A 24,997-nucleotide genomic window follows, 5' to 3' on the forward strand; every position below is an offset into this window, starting at 1 on the left:
TTTAAATCGATCAATCTAACGGCTAGATTTGCTACGGGGTGCATTCGCGATTTCGTTGCGCGCTTTTATACCAAATTTATCGTTTTAATGACACGAGGATCCTTTAAATCGATCAATCTAACGGCTAGATTTGCTACGGGGTGCATTCGCGATTTCGTTGCACGCTTTTATACCAAATCGATCGTCTCAATGACACGACGATCTTTTAAAACGATTACTCTAACGGCTACGTTTGCTCATAAGTCTCAACAAGGAATTAATGTATCAGGGTTAATGCGAGCGATCGAATGATCTTACGGTCGCGTGTAACAGCATCTCCTTAAGCGCCTCCACCTCTTGCCTCAGTTCACGGATGATCCTCGCGTTCGGGTCCTCATTAACCACCGCGTGATTAACGATTCTCTTGGCTCTGTCCGCGTATCGCAGCGTGGAAAGCGTCTCCTCGTAATTATCCGCGGCTGGTGATATAGTCGCCACCATTACTGTCTTACTGTTTCCACCGAGGTTGTCCTGGGGTTCAAATACCGTTTGATCACCAATTAGAGAACCACTTTTTCGATCGAACGAATTAAACTTCGTTCTCTTTCACACAGCAAGATATACTAATAGTGTACTATATATAGTGTACTATCTATTACTATGTATAGTACTATATATATAATAGTGTACTGTATATAGTGTACTATATATATAATATACTAATAGTGTACTGTAGGGTTTAAGATTAGTTTATTTTCGCCAACAATTTGACTCATCCAATTAATTGATATTCACTTAGCGTCTCGACTCGATGTGTTTTCGTTATTAGCTGGTCGAACATTTATCAGTTGAAAGACGAGGAAGAATACCTTGAGCAGCCACGTCAGAACGGAGTCCCTGTACGGCACGAACTTGTCCTTATTCTTATTACTTCCGGAGTTCTGATCCGCCAGCTTCGAAATGACTAGACCCAACGTCGTTAGGGATCTGTGCAAATATTTGCGTCTCTTATACATCTGGTACACCATGATCGATTACCGTTTCGTATACTTTTGCGCGACCACTTCGATTAGAGCAACAGAAATTGCCGTACAAGGTGATACTTTCGTTTTTCGAAGTAAGAACGAAACGATAATCCGTGTCAGAAATGCTTGTATCATTTATCGTAAACTGAAGGTAAAGAAATTTAGCAATTGAATCGAATCTGAGAATCGATCGTCTTTTTGTACACTGTAAAATCACGAACAAGAGAGAGAGAAATCGTGTAACCAATACAAACTCACCAAGAAAGTACTTCTACTCTCGTTAGAAGCGACAAACGAAACGATTGAACTTCATCGCTTTCTCGTGCATCATACAAACTGAGTATCTCTAGATTACTGTCTTACAAATACTTGTTGATTAAATCTACACGTTGATGAGCGTGACAAATCTGTCTGCGAATGGTCATGCGTTCGAATGTACAAGAACGATGATACTTAACGATCAAATCTCTAATTGGTTAAACTCGACGAAGCTACCAGAGAACTTGTGCAGTAAACATCGAGTAATTACAGGTGCGCGCTAGAGAGAGAGAGAGAGAGAGAAAGAAAGTAAAAGCAAAGAAAAAAGAAAAATAGTATCCATTTCCATTACTTGTTTATATTGCTTCCTTCTTTAAGCCTATCGCCCACCGCCCCAGTTTTCACAGCCCTTTCGCTCCCCGCCAAGTCGACCAGGCTCATCCTCGAGACCTTCTCGCCGCTGACCCCGCTCTTCGAGTCCGTCAACGTCTGCGTCAGAATCACGGAGAAGACCGCGTGCGAGCGCGAGCTCTCCGAGTTCATGTTCGTCGCTGCCACCGTCCTCGACTTGTTGCCCTCCGCCATCAGATTGTCGATGTCCTGCGAAACCGTTCGAGAAAACTCTCAAGTGCCGGCCCCCTATATTCCCTTCGTTCCCTCTGGTCGTCGTCGCCAACTGACGGTGAAAGGCGGCCTCTGGGTGATCGACGGGAACGGGATCGAGATGGAAAACTCGTGAGATCGAGCGATCGAGTCGGGAAACTCGGATGGTGGGAACGTTTGGATCGAGTTTGGATCGAAGAAGGCAGAAAATTCGGACGATGGGAACATTTGGATCGAGTATGAATCGAAGAATGTGGAAAACTTGGATGGTGGGAACATTTGGATCGAGTATGAATCGAAGAAGGCAGAAAACTCGAGAAATCGGTTCATCGAATCGAGAAACTGGGATGGTGGGCACATTTGGATCAAGTATGGATCGAAGAAGGCAGAAAACTCGAGAAATCGATCGATCAAGCTAGGAAACTCGGATGGTGGGAACATTTGGATCAAAGAAAGCGGAAAACTCGAGAAATCGATCGATCAAGCCAGGAAACTCGGATGGTGGGAATATTTGGATCGAGTATGGATCGAATCAATTTTTCAACCTTGCTTTCCATCAAGATTGTTCGATTTGTTGCACGAAAGGAGAGAAGGATTTTGGTGTAACAAGTATCGTGTTAAGTTTCTCTTTTTACAGAACATAATAAGGGTTGCGAGGTTTGTAATTACTGCCGTGGACATTGAAGGAATTACTGCTGCGATTAATAAGTTAAGGCGCGCCAAAAATCCAGCGGTAGATGGGGGTAATTAAGCCGTGAAATTCAGTCGCAGGAATGTCGGGTTTAATGGCGTCTGAGGAAGTTGTTCTTGCGCGTGGGTGGCGCGTGAGCGTTTCCAGGATTTTCCAGAAGTCGGGAAACTGGATGGTGATCCTGTTTGCGTTTCGAGTATCTTCCTTTTATCGTTAACAATTATAGTTGTTCCACGATCGAAGGCCAAGAATATGCAAAAATAATTGAAACCTTCTCTGTTGAGACTTAAATAAACAATTAATCGGTTCACGCGTGCAAAAGCGCAGGATTACAGCGCGTTGTACAATTTCGACGCGTGTAAACATGATTCTGAACAAATTGAAGAGACCCAAAATATGCAAAAATAATTGAAATATTCTGTGTTGAAATTTAAATAAATAATTAATTAATCAATTGACGCGTGCAAAGCGCACAGGTTACAGCGCATGGTACAATTTTAACGCGTGTAAACGTCATCCTGAACAAGCAAAAGGGACTCAAAAGTATGCAAAAATACTTGAAATCTTCTCTATTCAAATTTAAATAAACAATTAATCAGTTGACGCCAGCAAAGCGCACAGGTCACAGGCGCGTGGTACAATTTCGACGCGTGTAAACATGATCCTGAACAAGTAGAAGAAAAACCGAAAAATCGTTGGGGGACGGTATCCTAGTTCACAGTCGATGAAGCAAATTGAAACTTATCACGCGTTACTGGTATGCGCGAAACGTGTTTGTTGCATAAAAGAGGTAACCGCTGCCCCCGCTGCGTGTAAAACGACCTGATTTTACTTTCTGAAAGGATCGTGTACCATTACCTTACTCCGTTTAATGTTCGAGCGATCGGCAAAAGTCATACGATCGATCGCGGACAGTTCAATCAACTCGATTAATCTCGATAGACAGACGCGCGTATAATTGTCGCGTTACACGAGAACGCGTGTCCTTTCACGATTAATCTATAGCCAGGAGGATCTTACTTGACATTTTCATTTTCCTCGTTAGGCGAACGATCGTAGAAATCGAGGAACGAATTCGCGAATAATTTGTAAATTTCTGTTTTGATTAGATAAAGTGGCGCGTTATCGTCGAGATCAGATTGTTGGGGGGATGATAGATATCGATCGGGACGGTTTGCTGTTTGGAGCTGTGCCAGTGGCTAGTCAAAACAAGCGATAAATAAAAGCGATGCGAATCGTTTCTTCTGCAAGTGTACCTGATACTAGCTCGCGTTTATTTGCTGATAAGTTACGATCTAAGAAGGGATTCTATAATTTTTAAAAATTAAATTTGGGATACTTTATCTATGGATATATATTAATTTTAATGTACGTGTAAAGTTGATGCACATACGCTCGACGACTCAATAATTGAGTGATAACACAGCGATGACACGAGGGGACTAAATAGTTCAATGACTCAGAGGGCTCGATGGTTGAATAATTCAGCGATTGAATGGTGTGTAACGGGTCGACCTGTGACTCACTGGACTCGATGACCCAATAACTGGGCGACGACTGAATGATTCGATGCTCTCGCCATTTCACTAGGACTAATGATTCGAGGTAGCTCGCTAAACTGAACACGCTTCATTCGACTACTTTCTATGTTATCGAACGAGACGAACGTAATTTACGCAGGTTCGAACACAGCCTCGCGACTAAATCGACTGCAGCGACTGACTGAAACGATCCTCGTCAGAGGATTGCATTCCGCAACGGCGTCCAAGTAACTCTCTAAACAATTCGATACACTCTCGCTAATTTAAAGTATGTCTCATTCAACTACTCGCTATGGTCTGCGTACGACGGAAGAGGAAAATCGTGTGAACACGACAGGTGGTCGTACACGAAATTCGCCCCCTTACCTGGAAGGATGTGACCGCGAGCTGACTAAGTCCGTCCACGTACGGGCCCAGGACATTGTGCTCCCTGACTTTCAACGACTGCTTGTTCGGCTTCGGATCCAGCAGGTCGTGCACCTTCTCGTTGTAGATCTCCATGTACGAGACTTCCACCTTGTACGTGAGCTCCGAGCTCTGCTGCTTCGCGATCATGTCGAATAGGTTGTCGCAGAGCCGCGGTATGATGCCTTTGTTCTCGCCGCTTCCCATCATCGTGTACGACTTCCCGGACCCTTGAAAAATTCCAAAATCTCGTCAAACCATCCTAGAGTCGAACCAGTTCAACTTCCATCCCTTGAAGAATTAGAAACTCCTGTGAAACCATCCTAGAGTCAATCCAATTCAACTTCCATTTGTTGAAAAATTACAGACTCTTGTCAAACCATCTTAGAGTCAAACTAGTTCAACTTCCATCCAGTTAGCTAAATTAGAATTATTTTTAAGTGTTCGTTGAATTTGAAACTTTTTTTGAACCCTTGAAAAATTAGAAACTCTTGTCAAACCATCCTAGAGTCAAAGCAGTTCAACTTCCATTCAGTTAGCTAAATTAGAATCATTTTTAAGTGTTTGTTAGATTCGAAATTCTTTTCGAACCCTTGAAAAATTAGAAACTCTTGTCAAACCATTTTAGAGAACTATCAGTTTAAGTTCCATCCAGTTAGCTAAATTAGAGTCATTTTTAAATATTCGTACGCAAATTAAACGTGCAACTAGATTCGAACTTCTTTTCGACGATATTAAAAGGGTTGTATAGGTCGCAGAAGGGGTTGAAAATTGAACAGTTCTCTGAACATTGACTGGATCACTTATCTACTCTCGCAGAAGACTCCAGGAGTCTCGAGGAAACCCCTAACTGCGCGACGATCAACAGCAAATCGATCTTGAACAGTCTTAACCCCCAATTGACACCGTTACCCCCTCGAGCTCTAACAGGTTTAACATCGTACTCTTATCTAAAACTTCTTCTCGAGACATCCACGCGTACCTATTCCGCTAAGCGTTTGAGAGGATGACGAGAGAGTGAGAGGAGAGTTTAAATCCGACTGATCGATGACAAGCAAGCAACTAAGCGTCCAAAGAAGACGCGCGAGCCTTTAGAAGTGCATAATCGTATACTCGTGTTTTTTTTTTCTTTCTCGCGCCTCCCTTCTCGCTAACTAACATCCTGGCTGGGGGTGTCAGGGATTAAAACAGAGGATTAGTGTTCACGCGAGACAATGCTGCGCTTCGAGACAGGCGTGGGTCAACGTCTTCTTTCTCGTAACGAGGAGACATCGTCGAGCCGATGTTTCGCCTTCTTTTGCCCCTTGGGACTTAACGAAACGAGGGTGGAGGTTCTCCAAAGTTCTCCAAAGAAAACTATCCTCCTTGCATTCGAGGAATTTTAATAGTAGATATAGATACTGTTATGCGATTTAAGGGTTGAATTTAGACGAATACGTTCAGGATTTAGAAAGTGTATAGAAAAGTTTTCACTTAACAAAACGAGGGTGGAGGTTCTCCAAAGTTCATCCACGATGCTCGAAATTTAAATTCCTCGAAAACTATCTTCCTTGCATTCGATAAATTTTAATAATAGATATAGATACTACTATGCGATTGAAGGTTTCAATTTAGATGAATACGTTCAGGATTTAATGTATAGAAAAATTTTCACTGGGCAAGTGGCAAGGATTAAGTCGGAGAACCAACTCCAGATAATCAAAACTTTATAATCGGATACGATACGCTAACGAACAGCAGAAGAATCGCATTCCTGCCGACGCGAGAGTGCTATCGCGGAGGCGGTAGGCTTAAAAACCACAGCGAAGTGACAAATCCGTAATCCGACACGCTGATACGATATTAATGAGACTGGAGCCTTGTCGAAGTAACGTGGAAACGATCCACGTGAAGGGAGCTTAATCAGTCGCGAGTTACGTGGGCGCGGTTTGCCTGGGAGGCCGTGAAATCAAGGCCGAAATTGTTAGACGAACATGGCCTACCATGGACAGTTACAAATTCTCAACCACCTCGATGACAGTACCGTGAAATCGAGGTCGAAATTGTTAGATGAACATGGCCTATCATGGACAGCTATAAATTCTCAACCACCTCGATGATAATACCGTGAAATCGAGGTCGAAATTGTTAGATGAACATGGTCTACCATGGACAGCTACAAATTCTCAACCACCTCGACGATAGTACCGTGAAATCGAGGTCGAAATTGTTAGATGAACATGGTCTACCATGGACAGCTGCAAATTCTGAACTATCTCTTCGCCAGCGTTGAAAATAAAATAAGATAGAGTAGAAATTGCTGGTAGAAATTGTATTTCCATGGTTTTTGTATGGACTCACCGGTTTGGCCGTAGGCGAAAATGCAGGCGTTGTACCCCTGGAACGCATTGTCCAAAATGTCGCGACCCAAGGCGTCGAACACCACGTCTTGGCTCGCGAAATTTTCCGCCCCCGGGTCCAGGGAATAGAAACAGTGATCGAACGCGAACGATTTCGGTTTGTTCCTGCAACAGAAATCGGACAGTTCAATTATAAACGCCACGATCGACCTGAAAAGAAGACTATTTTTCGATGAACAGGGGGTTGAATTAAGTTTTTATTAATGAATTATTAGTTAGCTATTAATTTATTAATGAATCACGACATTATTCTGTGACCGACAGTGACACAGTGTGTAAGTTTGGTTTATTAGGGTTGGCAATGGATTGAAATACGACTGCTGTAAGCGATGCTTTAATTTCCCGTGCGTCCTCGACGTTTATTCGGAATACTGGAGTCCCAGGAGTTTCTAGAGAGAGAGAGAGAGAAAAACAGAACAGTGATATTCTATCAATAATTACAGATATTTCCTCGGTATCTTTCATCGATTTATGACCTTCCGGGATTTCACTGGCGGAAAAGCAACCGCCTCGTCGAGGGTTGATTTGCAACCCCTTCGATGCTAAAAGCGTTTCTGGTATCGCGTCTAGACGCTTTCCTCCGGGGATGAAACCGTACACGAAGTTCGAATTATCGTTCGACGTGAAATTAATCGTCATTGTATTTTTCCAATAATTTCTTAGTGGTAACTGACAATGTCAAACGTTTCGATTCAGTGGATTCTCTGCTGCATTTTATAAGTAATAATTCACTATAAGTATAGGTATAAAGATATTTTTTAAAATCGTCTCGCTTAGAGTATTACCTGGAATATTTAATATATTCCACTTTCATCGATGATATACTTCATATATCACTGTTATAATCCGTGAACGTCACGAGTTTACGTCATGAGGGATTAAATCATGGATACTGGTTCGGTACGCGCACAGTCAGACATACTGCATACATTCTAAATCAGAAACTACCCCTCGTATTTCAAGAAAGAAGCTCCTGCAACTTTAATATCCTACAGGATCACAATCGATCCTTTCAAACATTTTGCCTATACGCGAAACATTAATCTTGCGAACAGACGCGTAATAAAACAAATAGAAAATTACGTGCGATGACAACCCTTAGGAAATACCCTGGCGTCTTTTTCTCGCGCGTCACGGAATTAATTGAGGAAAGACTATACGCTATCGCATAGGAAATACGAACAATATTCTAACATATTTCGTCTATACGCAAAATATTAATTTTACAAACAGACGCATAATAAAAAAAAAGAAAATTACGCGCGATGACAACCCTTAGAAAATACTCTGGCGCCTTCTCGTGAGTCATGGAATTAATTGAGGAAAGGCAATACGCATCGCATAGGAAATACGAACAATATTCTAAAGTATTTCGTCTATACGCAAAATATTAATTTTACAAACAGATGTGTGATAAAAAAAAAAAAAAAGAAAATGCGATGGAAACCCTTAGAAAATACCCTGGCGTCTTTTTCTCGCGCGTCACAGAATTAATCGAGGAAAGGCTATAGCCATCGCATAGGAAATATGAGCAATATTCTAATACGATTTTTTAAAATATTTCGCCTATACGCGAAACATTAATTTTACAAACAAACACGTAATAAAAAAAAAAAGAAAATTACGTGCGATCGAAACCCTTAGAAAATACCCAGGCGTCTTTTTCTCGCGCGTCACAGAATTAATCGAGGAAAGGCAATACGCCATCGCATAGGAAATACGAACGGCCGTTGGAAATGGAAACGATTTCCTCTTGTCCTGGATATATCAGAGCCACGACCCGTGTGTCTCCGCGTCAAAAGGCGGCAGGACTCGTTGAAAACGAGCGCGGCGCTTCACGCATCGGCCCTCTATCGATTTCCCGTCGCATTTTCTCCCCGAGTAATCAGTTCGCCATCGGTTTTTCCGGCCCCGCGAGAAACTGGAACGCTTCCGCTTGCAAGCGCGCTGGGGTCGACCCCTAAAATAGGGGCGGTAGCCGTCGCGAGCTCGCGACTCTCGACGGAACTCGATCCTCGAAGACGTCGCGAGGTGAATCGTTCGACTTCCGGTTTCCAGTCGTCTCTGACCATCCTCGAGACATACATTTTCACGTTGAACTCGCGAATTCAATTCAATTAGAAAGTACGTCGACATTTCTTTCTCAAGTCTTTCTTTCGTTTCTTCGCTCGAAAAGTGAATTTGCACATTCATGACTTTGGTGCAAGAGGGTGGTTTTTTTATGAGATGAGATGGTATGAAAATGGCTTTGATAATTGTATAAGAAATTATACGTGAAATATCGATCAATTAACCAGTATACTATGTCATCTATCTCTGCGTAGAAAAGTCGCGTTGGATAATTAATTAGCCCGCAAGCATGGCGGCGCACGCTTTGACAGAAGCCTCGTCTACGACGGAAAAGCTCGACGCGTCCACTGGGGTCAATATCCCTTTGTAACATCATACAGTCCAGAACTTGCGCGACTGTAAATCGATATTATTCACATTTCATTTTGTTTCTTTTTTTATTCATCTACTTTTTCTGCTCTCTTATTACGCTTCCCTCAGTTCGGCTTTTTATACAGCGAAACGCTATATTTCCAGCATCAAATTGAATTAAAAGGTATATAATCCGTACAATTGTTTCTGTCACGAGTAAACGAAATTCTGGTTACACAGGGATATCGATCGACGTCCCCATTAAGTTCGCTCCGCTCGTTGGAAACCCTGCGCGTTTGCCTTTTCCTCTTCGCGTGGCCTGGTGTTCCACGATTTTTTTTTTTTTTGCGTACCTCGCGCGAGCTTTCGATCGCGACGTGTCCTGTTAATTGCGTTTGCTTTTGATGCGCCCACTCTCGAAATGGATCGTCTGGTTTCGTTTAGGTCGAACAAAAAAGGGCACTTTCTCTCTCAATTTTTTTTTCTTTATACCAATTGCTTCGACTACGTGAATTTATGATCATTCGCGAGGGGTTAACGATGGCTCCACGCGAAAACGAACAATTGTGCGATTAAAAGTCCCGATCACCCTGAAAGATTCCAAATTCCACCCTCGCGAACGAGTAGAAAGCTCGCTGGAGCGGCTCGAAAATAATTGCGCCAGAAAATTCCGCGGTGGCCAAGAAACTCGAACGTCGTCGCCGTGGCTGTCGCGTCAGGAACGATCGATTCGAAAGTTCGCGAACGCGGCTTGTCCGTCCGCGGAGACGCGACAGAAAACTTTCTCGTTCGCGAACGCGAACGTGCCAACAGAGTCGAAGGTTCTCCAACGGTTTCCGGCCGCAGCGATTCAACGACCGCCCTTTAAATCGCGCCAGCGACGGACGACCGGAACGCCACGCGTCCAATTTGCATAATTGCGTCGGTGGTGCACGCGTTCGACGTCCACCAGAGCGATTAGAGTGGGACAAGAAAGTTTTTCGAGGCGATCATGGCTTCCCTCGTTTGATGGGCCTGTTTCCTGCTGATTTGCTTTCGACCATTTGCGTTTCTTTAGTTCCATCGATTCGAAACTTTCTCGAGCTTTCCTTTTTTCTTTAGATTCTTTTTAGACGAATATATTTACGCACGTTGTGATACTTCTAAAAAATAAAGAAACTCATAAGGGTCACACAAAGTTGTACAAGTTTTCTGCTTTTTTTTTTTTGAAAGCTCTCGACACATATACACATTTTCACATCATCTTTATGTAACTCTTACCTGCAATCTACCAAAGCCACACATCTCGCAGGACATCTCTTACACCCCAATAAAAGCACCCTCTGAACACATCCGACAAGCTATAAAACCCTGGTATTCCATCATAAACACTCATGGATCCAACACTCGTGGGTCCATCGTAAAAAGAGAACGATACTAACGATTTGATCAGACGAATCAACAAATTTCGTAGCAACAAACAAATGCACTTCTCTCGCAGCACGATCGAACCACTACTTGAAAATACCTGGCTCTGTTCGAGTGCAACCCCGTTTCGTCCTTTGGAGAGGCGCGCAGACGACGTCGTCCGGGTCTTTCACCTTTTGCGGGACGAAAAAATAGGGGAGGACCTTCGAGGATCGGGGTAACACTTGGCACACGCAAATTGGGCCGACCTCGAGCCACGTCCGCAAAGAGAGGGTTCCGTTCTCGCGTTTTATAGCACGCTGCGGACCCGCGAGCCTGTGTGTGCGAGGACGTCGCGCAAAAGGCGCTGCAAGCCGCTCGATAGACCCTGTTTTATTCGAGACTTCGAGCCCCTCGTGCTACCCGGCTGACCATTGCGTGACAGAACCCCTTCGACGGTGAATCTACTGGGTGTTTGTCGAGAAAACCAGAGAAATCATTGCAGACGTCCGTGTCGAAGTACAATCTCGACTTTTTGAGATTTTTTTTTTTATTTCTTCTCCATCTTCTTTTGGCAAATGAATTAATTGGGAACAGCTGTTGGTAAAGGGATGAGAACTTCAATCGAAGTGAATAGTCCCGTTATCCTTGCTGGATCTGTTGGAAACTTGGCCTCACTTTACAAGCCACCCATTCGTGTACTTAAGGGCTTACATTGGAACTTCCAGTCGAGGACTTCTGACCGCTTCAAGGGCTTAGTTTGCAAATTTTATTTTCATTTCCCGAGAAAACTATCGATAACCTTCCTCTTACTTGCTCTCACTTTTTAATCACGACTTTAATCCTCTCGCCATTAACGGAAGGATGTTGGAGAACCACTCAGGCTCTCTCATTACGGTTTCAACCGTACCATAAATCCCAGTACTCGTTCCAGCAATTATTCCACGTTAATAGTAATCAATGATAAAATGCGAGAAATAACAGTTTCGAATTCAAGAAAATAATTTTCTATTTTACTATTTTATCGAGTAACAGATGGCAGAAGTTTCACCGTACTTGTTTCTAAGTCCACTGTTAAACTCCTTTCACGTACGACACGCTTTTGTTGCGAAAGAAAAAACGAGACCACCAACACTGTCCATTGGTGTGGCAAAAGGTTCCACCCTGTGTGTGTATCATGACCTTCCAAAAGAGTGGTGCATTTTTTATCAACACCCCGTGTACATGGAAATGCTGACTCCTTGGTATATAGGTGAGGTGCTCTAACGACCTTCGACACGCAAGCCTCTGCGGTGGTCAGACCGTCAGTAGTGAAGGTGTACAGGTGGTCAGGCAATGGAACTGGGTTATAATGGTCGGCATAAATGCGCGCGTTCGAGCTGACGTCGATTCTAGAATTCGATGCCACCATTTTGGTTCCTCGCGAGCGTCCATTTGGCCAAATATGAATCAGACTTGGACTTTCGAAGCTTTTCTCTTTTCTCTTATCTAGAATTCTTAGCCTTTCTCGCATTAATTTCCCCTTCTTCCTTTTAATTCTTTTATTATACTAATTTGGACTTTAAATACCACCTTCGTGGGTTTATCACGATATGAATACAATATAAGTGCGTTGTGTGCTTTAAAAATTGTAATAATCGTAGTATTTTATTTTCATGGCGAAATTAACTCAAGTTGATAATACTTTCAATTATTTTTAAATCGTATCGTCAGAATTACCGATAATTGCACGGATAAGATTGCGCATTTAGCGAAACGTTAAGCAGCAGACATAATAATCCAGTCTTTACTAAAAGATCGTTGCAAAAATCGCGAGAGGTTTCGTTTTATCGCCGAGTAAAATTGAACGGTCGAAGTTTCGTGCCACTTACGTTTTAACACGCTCGAAATTTCGAGGGATTTCTCTTGGCCATTCCCTTCAAAGTAAACAGTTCGCCAGCTCGTATAAAATGATCGACGATCCACGCGACTATATATAACAGGCGTCAACCTCCACGATTTGACCGCAAATACACTCGAGAAGGATTCACGATGGTAGTTTCGTAAACCATGAAAAAGGATTTCGAAATTTAGACGCGCAAAGTTTCGATTAATTAAAAAAAATTCGACAACGACTATTCTTCTCACGCTAAATTTTTCATACGAGCCATTTGCAATTCTGCAAAGGACTAAACCCTAATTTTCCACTTAAAATCGCGCCAGCGAATATTTATCAATCTCTTACTAAGGAACATCTTGCAGACGTGAAAAATGGAAGACTCAAAATGCGAAATTGGCTTCGCGAGGGGACGCCAGATGTTGGGGTCCTTGGAACGAATCATCCATGGCCGCGGCTGTTACCTGAATGGTAAGTCGAGCCTTTAACGAAGGTAAACTTAATTAAAGGTAGTTGTCACTGGCGCAGCAACGGGTTGCGTGGGTTAGACCAATAAATTAGGGGATTTCGTCTGCAGTAATATGTCGCGACGCGTTCACCCTCGCTGGAAGGTGCTTGAAATGGTCCGCTGCGGACTCCAGAGGGTGCGTTTCGCTCCAAATAACGCCTAATGTCCCCTCTTCTCATTCTCACTGGCTTCTCGCTATTTTTTAATGATTTTGGTAACACTCGTTTCTAGTATTTTAAATAATATCGCATATGTAGTAAGGTTTAGTGTGTCTTTGAGGGTCTTTGGGGGTGTGGAAGCAATTTCGAGGCTCTGATCGATGTAAGGACAGCTCGAAGGGAGTTATTGAATTTCAAACATTCGAAAGTTGCGTTTGATCGCGCAGTGAAATTCATGGGGATGATCTAGGGCCACGAGTTCGACGACAGCTAGCTTAAGAGCTTAACTTGCCCGCTCTGAACTTGCCAGTCACCCCGGATCGTGGCGTTATTTAGTTTCAGGGGATCTCGCGGATGGGTACGTGCTTGTAAAACTTAAACACGGGGATGCAAATCGTGTAGAATGGATCTAGAATGGATCTGCGTAGAGGAGAAATCGAGGGAATTTATAATCCAGATTTTATTCCATTTTTTCGTATAAAATTGCTAATAATTACTTAACATCAATTAAACTGACAATCTCACTATTACAGTATCGCGTTTAATCGTGAATTAAAATTCTCTTCGGTACCTTTTTAATCGCGTTTCAGAAACGATCACGCCATTTTCTTAAATTAAGTTCACGAAGACGCGAGCACGCGAAAGTAAGCACAACTGACAATCTCACTATCACAGTATCGCGTTTAATCGTGAATTGAAATTCTTTTCGGTACTTTCATTCGATCTGCACTTTTCAGAAGCGATTACGCCATTTTCTTAAATTAAGTTCACGAAGACGCGAGCACGCGAATGTAAGCAGAATTCAGCCTAGCTAGGTTCATCGATTACCAATAGCCTCGAATTGTCGCGCGATCGCATACGACAGCTGCTATTTTTCAAAAATACGATACAAATGCAATAGTACAGAGAATATCGAGATCGTTCGTATCGCGTAGCGCGCGTACCATGACCAAGATTGTTTTCGTGCTCGTAAATAAAAATTCCGCTATCTCTGGCTAAATCGAGAATCGCGAAACGACGCGGGCAGGAAGCGTAGGGACAGCGTCCCTGAAAAATACACCCATCGACCGTCTTTGGACGGTCACGACGCAACTTCCAAGTTCATCCTTTATTCATTCGCGTTTGAAACATTAAATACCGCGCGGCATAGCGCTCCGGCTGTTTTCCTTTACCGCGTCCCGTCGCTTGGACTGCTCGAGGAATCCTCCAACTTGCAATTCATTCCCCTGTTCCTCCAATCTGACCAATCACTGCTTCGATCCCGTGTCTTTCGTGAATCGCGATCTCAAGGATCGCTGAGAAATTACTTTCTGTAGCTTGGAGAATTTGCAGAACTATTTGGAAGTATTCTGTTTTATCGTATTTGATTTCTGTAAGTACTCGAGTACTGCTAAAGGTACATCAAACCTCAGAGAAGGTTGCAGCAATTTACCAAACGCATCATTGCTTCCTTTCTCAATTCAACTTTTACTAAATTAAATTGCAAAGTCATGAAACATTATGGTATTCCTTTTAAAAAGACGTAGCTCACACAGAATCGTGTTAAATCTGAATTACACCCCGTAACCCCGTCGCAGCCCTTCGATTGGTCATCGCGTGCCACCGAGCGAGTCATCCGCAACGCGTCCACCATTGCGCGCCCTCATTACGCGTAGAATACACCCGCAGCGGGCTTAAACGCAATTAACGCGGCTTATACTCTGTCGTAATACGTGCTGAACAATGCAACGGGTCCGCAAATGAGCCCTGGTTCTCAATGGCGACTGCCATACCCGCATGAACTTTCCTCGTTGCCGACCTTTCGAACGAACGAACAATCCACCCTCTCTCTCTCCCCTTTTGGCAGCCATTTTTAATTATCTCTGTGGAAGGATGACGGATGTCGTGGCTCGAACAGATACAGAAACGCGTAACAGGTAGCGCGAGATGAAAACGACGAGCAACGGCTCGCTAATCGATCGCGTAATCAGCCACCGGAAGCGGAGGAATCGAGCGCCTCCGCTCAGGGGTTGGTTGCTGGTGACAGCCACGCGTCGCGTCTCGTTGGTCGACGCACGTGGCGATCGGAAAAATGGCAGTTCTCCTGCTGGTCAAACGAGAAGTCTCGATTAATTGGGTCGTTTAATGGCTGTGAGGGGTGGAATTAATCGGATGAATGGCGTCGTTGAGTGGTTTCATTGGTTATTGTAATTCGCTTCTCCTGCATTCTGCGTGGCTCTGTCGCGTTCATTCGTTATGCAAGCGTCTTTCCATCGAACTCGTCTGTTTGTTATGGAGTTTCCAACCTTCCATTGTATAATGGATATTTGTAAATGAGTTGTGGCAATAAAGAGGAGGATCTCACGTAATGATTAAGTGCGTTTCTTTTGGATGCTCGAGGGTTTCTTTGTATCGTGAGTAGCTGAAGTCGAAGTAAAGGAAGAGGGTTGCTTTCATTGGTCGTTCAGAGCGTCAAACGAATCTTTCACCCCAGTTTCTGCGAGTTCATCGCGATCTATTGGCATTCGTCGATTCTCTTTGGTCATCAATCGCTCACACTTTCCATAAGAGGAGTCAGAAGACTCGCGCGTATCTTTAAACGAGGTATTATTCATTATTTGCGAAATAACTGGCGGACTTTTCCACGCAGACGGATTCAAAGGGAAATGAGGCGAGCCCAGCGGAGAAAATACCCTCGTTTAAGCGCGCGAGCCTTGATGGAATAGAAAAATTCCGTCGCTCGAAGGAACAGCCTGTTCGTGAGACGAATTCATTAAATTTCGTCCCACGAACGGAATACAAACTCGCAGAATAATGCAATTTGCGTGGTTACAATTTTACTATGCAACGTTAGAAAAACCGCCTTTCTTCTATGAAAAACGCCGATTTTAACCCTCGTTCGCAACCACCGTTCGATTGTAAAATACACGCGAAACGAATTCCAATAAATCTGACGCGAAACGAGGTGAACAAAATCGATGCACATTAGATTCCAACGTCGCACACGAATGTCCACAAATTCGAATAAAAATTCCTGCTCGAATTTTCACGAACGTCGAAACGAAATTTTTTGTTTCGCGCCATTAACGGTTAACATTTAAGAAATTGATTAATCGCTCGTCGACGTCGATTGTCCGTCGACCTTTTCTCCGTTCGATCCTCGCTGAACCCCAAAAGAAACGAGCGCGTCCAAACAAACGGCGGGCAATGAGTCAGAGAACTCTCTGAGAAGCAACAATGGCTCGTTTGCATAGATGCGTCTGCAGGGGTCGCACAAAAGCCTGCAGGCGGATGCAGAAGCTTTTGTAGACGAGAACGATTCTCAAAGATTCGTTGCTTCTCATCCCCCGCAGTTTTCTTCCTATTTCACCCCTTTTATCCTTCGCCAAGGAGCACGAGATTGGTAGAGAGGCGTTTTGAAGCGATGCGAGGAGCCAGGTGTACTTTTACTCGCGAGAAACGTCGCAGGGTGCTGGTTTAGAGGATCTGATCTTCCTCGTCCTTCGACGCGGAGGAACTCTGGCCAGCAGCCAGCGCCCCTTTGCTTTCGACTAATACTTGTAATACGTACTCGCTCGTATCAGTCGATAGGGGCTCGTGAATCGAACCTCTCGTTCAATTCTGATCGCACATCGACGTCCTCTTGTCGAGTAGGATCGAGATATTCCATTGGCAGCTCGAGTATTACTGTCGTCGTCTTTGAAACTTCCGGGTGGCGTCGCTAAGTGGATCCGTTGAGACGCGGAGGAACTGAAGGATCGAGCGATGCTTCTGTTGCGTGGTCACTGTTCGAGTTCGAATTACGTGACATTAATTTAATGTAGATTCGTGTCAACGATACCTTTCAACGATTTTTACCGCTCTCGTGCGTCAACAATCGCACGCGTCTAATTAAAATTCAAGCCGATTCGAGCAGATTACAATTCCCTCCGCGAACCTTCGCGAAACGTCGATCGATGCGTCCAACAAACTAATTAAATCTGCTCGCTCTGTCGACTAATTAAAAATCCAGACCACCTAATCTGTTCACGCGTCTTGAGGAATTGTCACGCACGCGTTGTAATTAAAAAAGAAACGAGAGCACGGTCTCGTGTCGCGTTGCTTAACAAGCCTTGCAAGCTCCTCGCAGAAACGATCCCAGGGCTCTCCTGCGAGGCAACGCAATCAGACACGGTGTGTAATTTCTCGTGGCAATAACAAGAGCCCTTACGCTGGAATCAGCGAATTCCTGCTCGCTAATCCCTGGACGCTTGGCGGCGATTCAAATGCGTTGCTGGATCAGCGACGCGCCATGGAAACCTCGCCAAAAGACCATGCTATTTCGCGCTGGGATCGCTGCTGATTCTTCACGGTCGAGTTGCGCGAGTTTTTCGATTAAACAGATCCCCAAACACCCTTGATACACTTTTATCAACATTTTTCTTTACCATTTTCAATGCAGAATTCAAAACGAAGAACATTTCGATTTATCGTACGCGATAATTGACAAATTTTCACGTTGCGATATCTTTAGTACAATTAAAAGAATTTGAGGATCAGAAAGTCTGTAAAAAAAGACAAGTGGAAACGACCACACGTCAAAGCAAATGTGACTCGTGTTTAACAAAAAAAAAAACATTTATATGGGACTTGAAAAAGTTGGAGTACCACTCGGACAATTCTTCGACCATGAAACGTAAACCGCGTATACGCGCGTCCCACGACAAAGCGTACAATGTTATAGTGGTACAAGAACGGAAAATATCGCAAAGCTGCATGCTGTGTCGCCTTTAAAAGTTACGAATGAAATAAAATACAAAAAATCCACGTGTGACGAAGTTGAATATAGACAGTGGATACTTTTTTAACCCTTTGCATCGAATGGCGACTCTCACTTGCCACGATGTTTCGTGTGGTAACTTGAGCGACTGAATTTATGCTGAATTTCATTATCTACTAAATAAACTACTGCAAAAATCCATGTGCGACAAAATGGAGTATAGACAGTGGATCCTTTTTTAACCCTTTGCGTTCGAATGGCGACTCTCACTCGCCACGATGTTTCGCATGATAACTCGAGAGGCGATAATTTTCGTTTATACTGAATTTCGTTATCTCCAATTGATAGAAGCGAAGTATCGACGCGAGAATGGGTCCCTCAGGCTGTTTATATTTTCGGCTGGAAGTGACATCGTGACGGGGGATTATTGTGAAATGAGGATTAAGATAAAAGTCCTCTACGACTGTAGTCCTGAATACGACGTATCTAGCGTTAGTACAGTGTCGACGATCGTAGCGAGCACACGTATCGCGAAATTTTGCGCCGCTCGTTTTAAAGTTTAAAGGCGAGTTCGATCTTCAATTGATCAGAAACTTATCTATCCATGAAATTGGCGGTAGAGCAAGTGTAAACAGTGATAACGTATCGCGTGTGAGAAATAGAAAAATCAGAGTGTGAATGGACAGTGAATCCGGAAGTAGCAGCGATGGACTCACAATCTTCCTCCAATTCAGAATACCTTGGTAAGTGTTTACATAAAACATCGCACCAAACGCAACTACAGAGCTTGAACTTCGATAATTTTGTTTCTCGAAATGTGAACACAGATGATACATTAAAATACAACACTTTCGTGCGTTAATTTGCGAAATCGTCTCGAGTTGCAGAGTCGACCGCCCCAGAAAGTCGTCGCAAGGGGTTAAAAGTGTACGTAACACAGGAAGAAAAGTTCCTGGGACGAGAACCATCGCTTAGCTTCGAGATAGCTCGAGAACCAGAGAGCTGCGACCAATTTCGGCCCAGTTCCGCCATCGACCTCCGCAGCGTGCACACACCCCAACCCCAGTGGCCATCGACGTGGAAAAGACACGCGAGACACGGCGAAACAACGGCGAACTCCTCGACGGGAATTAAATCGGAAACGATTCGACTCGATTCTACCAAAACTCCAGCAGGAGTTGGGGAATTCAATAAAGTCGTCGCAAAGGTCACAGGTCGGGTGCAGTTAGGGTTGCGTCTGGCTGGACGCGTTGGATTTATGAGTCTAAGCGGATCTCAGGGACCTCGCTGATCTATGATCGATGCATCCAGGCCATGGAAGGTGGCCACGCGACGATCGTTGCATCCTCCGCGCGCACTTCCGTTAAATTGAATTCGACGTCGCGTGAAAGATGACCCCCGTCCTCAGACGGGAAGCCTGGGCATCATTAAGGGGATCATGATCGCGTAAATATGAACAGACGGGATCCTCGAGTGGGAGGAGGGACGAGAGCAGTGATAAGACGAGTGGCTCGAGATGGTCGAAGGTAATTAGCTTCCTGTAGGATCGAGGGGATGTGTGTAGCGCGTTGGTTGTTCAGTGGAGCGGGGGATGATTCTGTGGCACCAAATAAGACGGAACTATTTTTGTTTCGCTTTGTTTTCGTAAGCATATGTAGCTTTTTTTCTCTCTTTTTCTGTGAAATGGCTTTGGAGATTATGATAGTTCGTGAAATATTATTTTATAGTGTTTTGAAATTGAAATTTCGTGTTTAGTCATGCATTTAACGTTGGAATTCGTATGCAGGACTATTTTATTATTTTAATCGATGAAATTTTCGCTTTACTTTCATAAGCATATGTATCTTTCTTTTTGGTGAAATGGCTTTGGAGATTATATGGTAGTTAGTGAAATATTATTGTATAGTACTTTGAAATAGAAATTTCGTTTGTAGTCAAGCATTTAACGTTGAAATTCGTATGCAGGATTTTAATCGATGAAATTAACTGTCGTTCGGAGGTGTAATGATAGCGGGTTGTTCCTTGAAATCAGAAATTCTCATTTTCCTTGGCTCACCAGGGTATTGGCGCGTCCCAAATCCCGCGAGTTTCCAAAGGGCAAGATAGAAATTAGTTTTTAACAGTTTCGGGGAACCGCTGCTCCCGGACAGAGGGTTGGTAATCCCGTGGAAAACTTTTCAGCGTTTTCAAACTTCCGCTCGCCACCGAATTCCAGGTTAACCGCGCCATTTTCATTTATTTTTTGCGGATATTACGTCAATAATGAGACATAAGTAGGTCGTATCGTATCGTACATTATTTTCCTTATCAAACGACAGTGATCAAAATTGTATTTGCATCGGTTAAATTTCCTCGAAATCAGATTGATTATTGCCAGTGCGTAGAAATCGAGGAAAATCGTGGAACATCGTGGCGATCTGTCTCGAGCAGAGAGTTCTTTTGATAAAATAAGGAAAAATCACGAAAGACCACGTCGTGACTCGCGCTATTCAATCAAACATAATAGCAAGAGCGACTTGAAAGGAAGTTAAATCCGTGGAGCTTCTAAGTAGCTTATAAAGAAGGACGCTCGATGGTAGCGAGCGAGAGGAGGGACCTTCGATTCCATTTTCTTACCACTTTTCTTCGTCACACGCGATGACGTCACTGTCCACCATTTAACTCGTTCTAGCAATATTAATACACGACAAGAACTGCTCGAAAAAACGACTATTCATCGTCTGGCGTGTCTTATTAAACTACTCAAAGTATGCTAAGTTATACGGTAAATTATCAACGCGCATAATTAATGTCTCTCCTTTCCTTCTTTCCTGTCGCCGATAATTCATACAAGCAACCAGCTGGCCTGACTATAAATAGTGAAAAGGAAGATAAAGTAATCTACTAAAATTCTTTCGCGAAGAAACATTTTGCTACGCGTGTACACTCTCTTCCATAACTCATCGTACACTGGGTGTACATTAAAATTAAAAACAAATATTCGTCTTGCAGCTGTAACTAAAATCACCACCAATTGTTAAAACGTGAACGAAATTTCGGTTAACCAATCGTCGCAAACGATTTTTGAACTTTTAAAGCAACTGTCGGCTATCATAGCCTTCATACAGCCGTAATTTGTTTTAAGTACAGAAAAAAAAGTGTACAGCAAGAGTAGATGCAGCTTCCTCCACTTACGCAGTGGACGCAGCCATTTCTAATTGGTCGACCACCACGCAAGTTCGTTATCAAGGCGAGTAGACGCAGAACACATAAATGCCATTTTCTGCATTCGTAAAGTCAAGATTTTCCACGATTGTAAAGCGTTTTCATCGATTACAATACGATAAACGTCCACTGCTCGAGGCAAAAGTATCGAACGACTAGATAGATTCGAATGATCGTCGAGTAGCTTCAGAAAGATCGATGCATTCGGTATCGAAGATCTCCAACGTGGCGACTGCTGTGGATGATGGCCAATACCAAGCGGAGGGGCGATCTTTCACAGAAGTTGGCGAATTACAAACTGATCGAATTGGAACGGGGCCAAGAATATCGGCGAGCACCGGAAACGGTCAGTCGCGCGTTCGAGGGACGTCCAGATTAAATACCGTCTGGTCCAATGATAATAAACTGTCGCGCAGAAATGCGTTTCCGCCAAGTACACGCGAGCCGATCGTTCACTTTTCCGGTTACTATCGAAACTGTTGAATTCCTCGACAGTCCCTCCTCGCATCGCGAAAATACTACAAATTCTAAAGTAATATCCAATGACAAATTTCCATCGCTCGTTTCTCCAAAAAAAAAGCGTGTTCGAGGTACAGCTAAATTAAATATCGTCTGGTCCAATGATAATAAACTGTCGAGCAGAAATGCGTTTCCGCCAAGTCCACGCGAGCTGATCATTTACTTTTCTGGTTGCTATCGAAACTGATCTTGAAACTGTTGAATTACTTGACAGTCCCTCCTTCGCATCGCGAAAATACTACAAATTCTAAAATAATATCCAGTGACAAATTTCCATTGCTTGTTTCTCCAAAAAAAGCGTGTTCGAGGTACGTCAAAATTAAATAGCCTCTGGTTCAATGATAATAAACTGTCGCGCAGAAATGCGTTTCCGCCAAGTCCTCGCGAGTCGATCGTTCACTTTTCCGGTTATCGAAACTGTTGAATTCCTCTGCAATCCCTCCTCGTACCTCAGCACCGCGAAAATGCTACAAATAAAATCTAAAATAACATCCAACGACAGATTTCCATCGCTCTTTTCTAAAAAAAAAAAAGAATAGCTGATACGAACGATAAAGAACGAGTTAACCCGCGAATCTCTTCATCCCTCGAGAATTCACTTGGAATTCGATGAAGTCGCCGCAACGTGGACGTTGATGGATGCAAGTGCAAACAGCCGCACGCGTCCATCGTTTCTCTTCCGTGCAGGAAGCGCGTCTGCAAAGAACGCCACGTTTCCTCTTTTACGAGCAGTTGCATCGAACCTCTTCGTTTAGAATACGCTTCTCAGAGGCGGCGATCGTGGCTCGTCCAATGGAACGGGTCAAAGGCTAGGCGCGATGCTTATCGAGACGGACTGGCTCTGTTCTTTCCCTTCTTTTCTCACCCCCAATCTTTTCTTTCAGACTTGTTTCTTTCCACCAGCGCTTCGCTCGCTGGGAGGCCCGGGAAATCGGCGGAAGCAATCTTTCTGCTTGCACTCTGCAGAACTTTGAGATGGAATCGGGGTAATCGATTGACTTATACTACTGAAACTGTTGTATCAGGGAGAACCGTTCAGAAATTGATGGATTCTCGTAGCAGCTACGATTTAAAGTGCTGCCTGCTCAGCTACCACGCGTGACTCTTTTAACACGGTTTCTGTTTGAGCACGCGTTACGAAGAGGCTTATTTTCTGTCGATAAACCAACGAAGGGGGTAAATCTTCGTCGCCATTGCAATGTACGCCCTGTACAATTGGAATTTTGGAAACGATTTCTTAACAGACAGCAATTGTATTTAACTTAAAATCAATTGACAAAGATTGAGTGTCTTTTTTGGGTCTTCTGATGTCTGATTCTGAATTTCTACTAAGTGCTTGAACGATGAAGTCAGAATGTTTTAGAGTGAATTCAAGGGTGTGGCAATTAGATGAGATGTTATTGGTGGAAAATTTGTAAATTTGCTTTTTTTTTTTAACTGGAAGGAGACAAGAAGGCGCCAAGAGTGGAACTAAGGGTTGTAAGTCAGTTGCAACTGGTGAGATTATATGGTATATGCAATTCGAAGGTTCGCTACATAAACTGAATTTTGAAATTTATGGTGAGACGATATCCTCAGAGCTTTTTCAGGATTTGTGAAATTAGGAGTTTGATAGAATCGTATACTTGTCGCAAGACAGTTTCTTCGTTCTAATTTTCTTCTTTCTTGTCTCGCAACTTAATAATTGAGAACGCAATTTTCATATAATACAGAACGAACTTATGACCAGTATTTCTGCAAAAGAAAACGCTTTTTGCAGGACGCGTTTCACAGGTCGATCGTGTACGAAAAGTCTCGCGTTCTCCAAGGGGTGCGTTATCGAATCCATTTCGATTTTATCAAAGACGCGGACCCATTCGTGGCAGAATAAAATATTTACGCTTGGCCAGGAATTATGCGCGAGGCGTGCACCGAGATTCTATTGCCATGAAAATGTACATCGATACAATTTCATCGAAACTCTATAGAGAGATAAGAAAGTTAATCTCATAAATTTCGATCAGGGGTTGCACCAGCGAAACAGTATCGAGGCACGGAACTTTCCTTCGCGAACTTTTCCGCTGCTTGCCAGAATTTATTTCTGCTCGGTATTTCCGCTGGCATTGGCATACGCGTCTTTCGAGAGACGAGGACGTTGATTCTCGACAGTTATCGTGAAATTTTAATCTATTCAAGCTGAAGATCGTGCTTGCTATTGTCTTGGCTTTTGTTGTAGAAATTTTGTCTTCAAACGAGATATAATTATAAATCATTGTTTTAGAACAAATTTTAATCCATTCAAGAAGATCGTGCTTGCTATTTTGTTAGTTTGCGTCGTAGAAATTTTGTCTTAAAACGAGAGATATAATTATAAATCACTGTTTTAGAAGAAATTTTTATTCGATCGAAAGAGAGACACGTTGACGATGCAAAAATTAGTGGAGAATAATATTTAGTCTCTTGTGATATTGTAAAAGTATTGTGAAGCAAGTAATCAATGATAGCTATAAACTTTGAGGTAAATGCGAGGAATCATCGAAGCGATAACGCGTTAATTACGCTCGGGTTGTTTCGCAAATTGCACGCGGCGAGGGTGCGCTGGAAATTTCGGGGCTAACGAGTCGCTTTTAATCGAAACTCGTAACCTAATATCGAGATCTGTCCGCGTGATCCAATTAAAATGGCAGACCACGCCTATCTGATTATTCTAAGACCGCAGGATGATTCGTGATCTGCGTTCAACCCTTCCGTTGCATCCTTGAAACTGTTTACGCGATTCACGTGGCGATGGTTTACGAAATATCAGAAGCGTAAAATTGCTTTCAGTTTCTCAAATCTCGTGATAATTGCTAGCTTTGGTTAGCGATAGCACCTTCGTGAACTTTTGTGAACTGTTGCCATCGTCTGAAATTTTAACCCCTCCGTTGCACCCTTAAAACTGTTAACGCGATTCACGTGGCGATGGTTCGCGAAATATCAGAAGCGTAAAATTGTTTTCAGTCTATCAAATTCTGTGATAATTGTTAGCTTTGGTTAGCGATAGCAAGAACGACAGCCACATTCATCCATCGATAAGATTTTTATGAACTGTTGCCATCGTCTGAAATTTTATCTACGCTCACTTCTGCTATTTCTTCCAAATTCAAACGATTTCTCTGTGAATCAAAATTTATACGAAAAAAAAATTCGTCATCACTTAAATGCAGTTTTACATGTACGAACGTCAATCGATTAATAATTTTCCAATGCTCAGTGCAAAGTCTGACGTCGCATCTGGCATAATCAACTGCAAGGTCGTGTCTAATTA

General features: G+C 43.2%; 1 protein-coding gene across 7 annotated transcripts in view; it reads right to left on the minus strand.

Annotated features, from left to right (window-relative positions):
- LOC143424602 (kinesin-like protein KIF13A) overlaps positions 1–24,997 on the minus strand; it is a 160,394-nt gene that overhangs the window by 79,635 nt on the left and 55,762 nt on the right. For all 7 annotated transcript variants that reach the window (XM_076896755.1, XM_076896751.1, XM_076896750.1 and 4 more), the window contains exons 3-7: positions 6,843–7,006; positions 4,464–4,732; positions 1,615–1,862; positions 849–966; positions 298–510 (exon numbers count right to left, since the gene is read on the minus strand). In XM_076896755.1, coding sequence (XP_076752870.1) covers positions 298–510; positions 849–966; positions 1,615–1,862; positions 4,464–4,732; positions 6,843–7,006 — 1,012 coding nt within the window. The remainder of the gene's footprint in view (positions 1–297; positions 511–848; positions 967–1,614; positions 1,863–4,463; positions 4,733–6,842; positions 7,007–24,997) is intronic.

Source organism: Xylocopa sonorina, chromosome 6 (genome assembly GCF_050948175.1).
Source record: "Xylocopa sonorina isolate GNS202 chromosome 6, iyXylSono1_principal, whole genome shotgun sequence".
NCBI classification, from domain to species: Eukaryota; Metazoa; Arthropoda; class Insecta; order Hymenoptera; family Apidae; genus Xylocopa; species Xylocopa sonorina.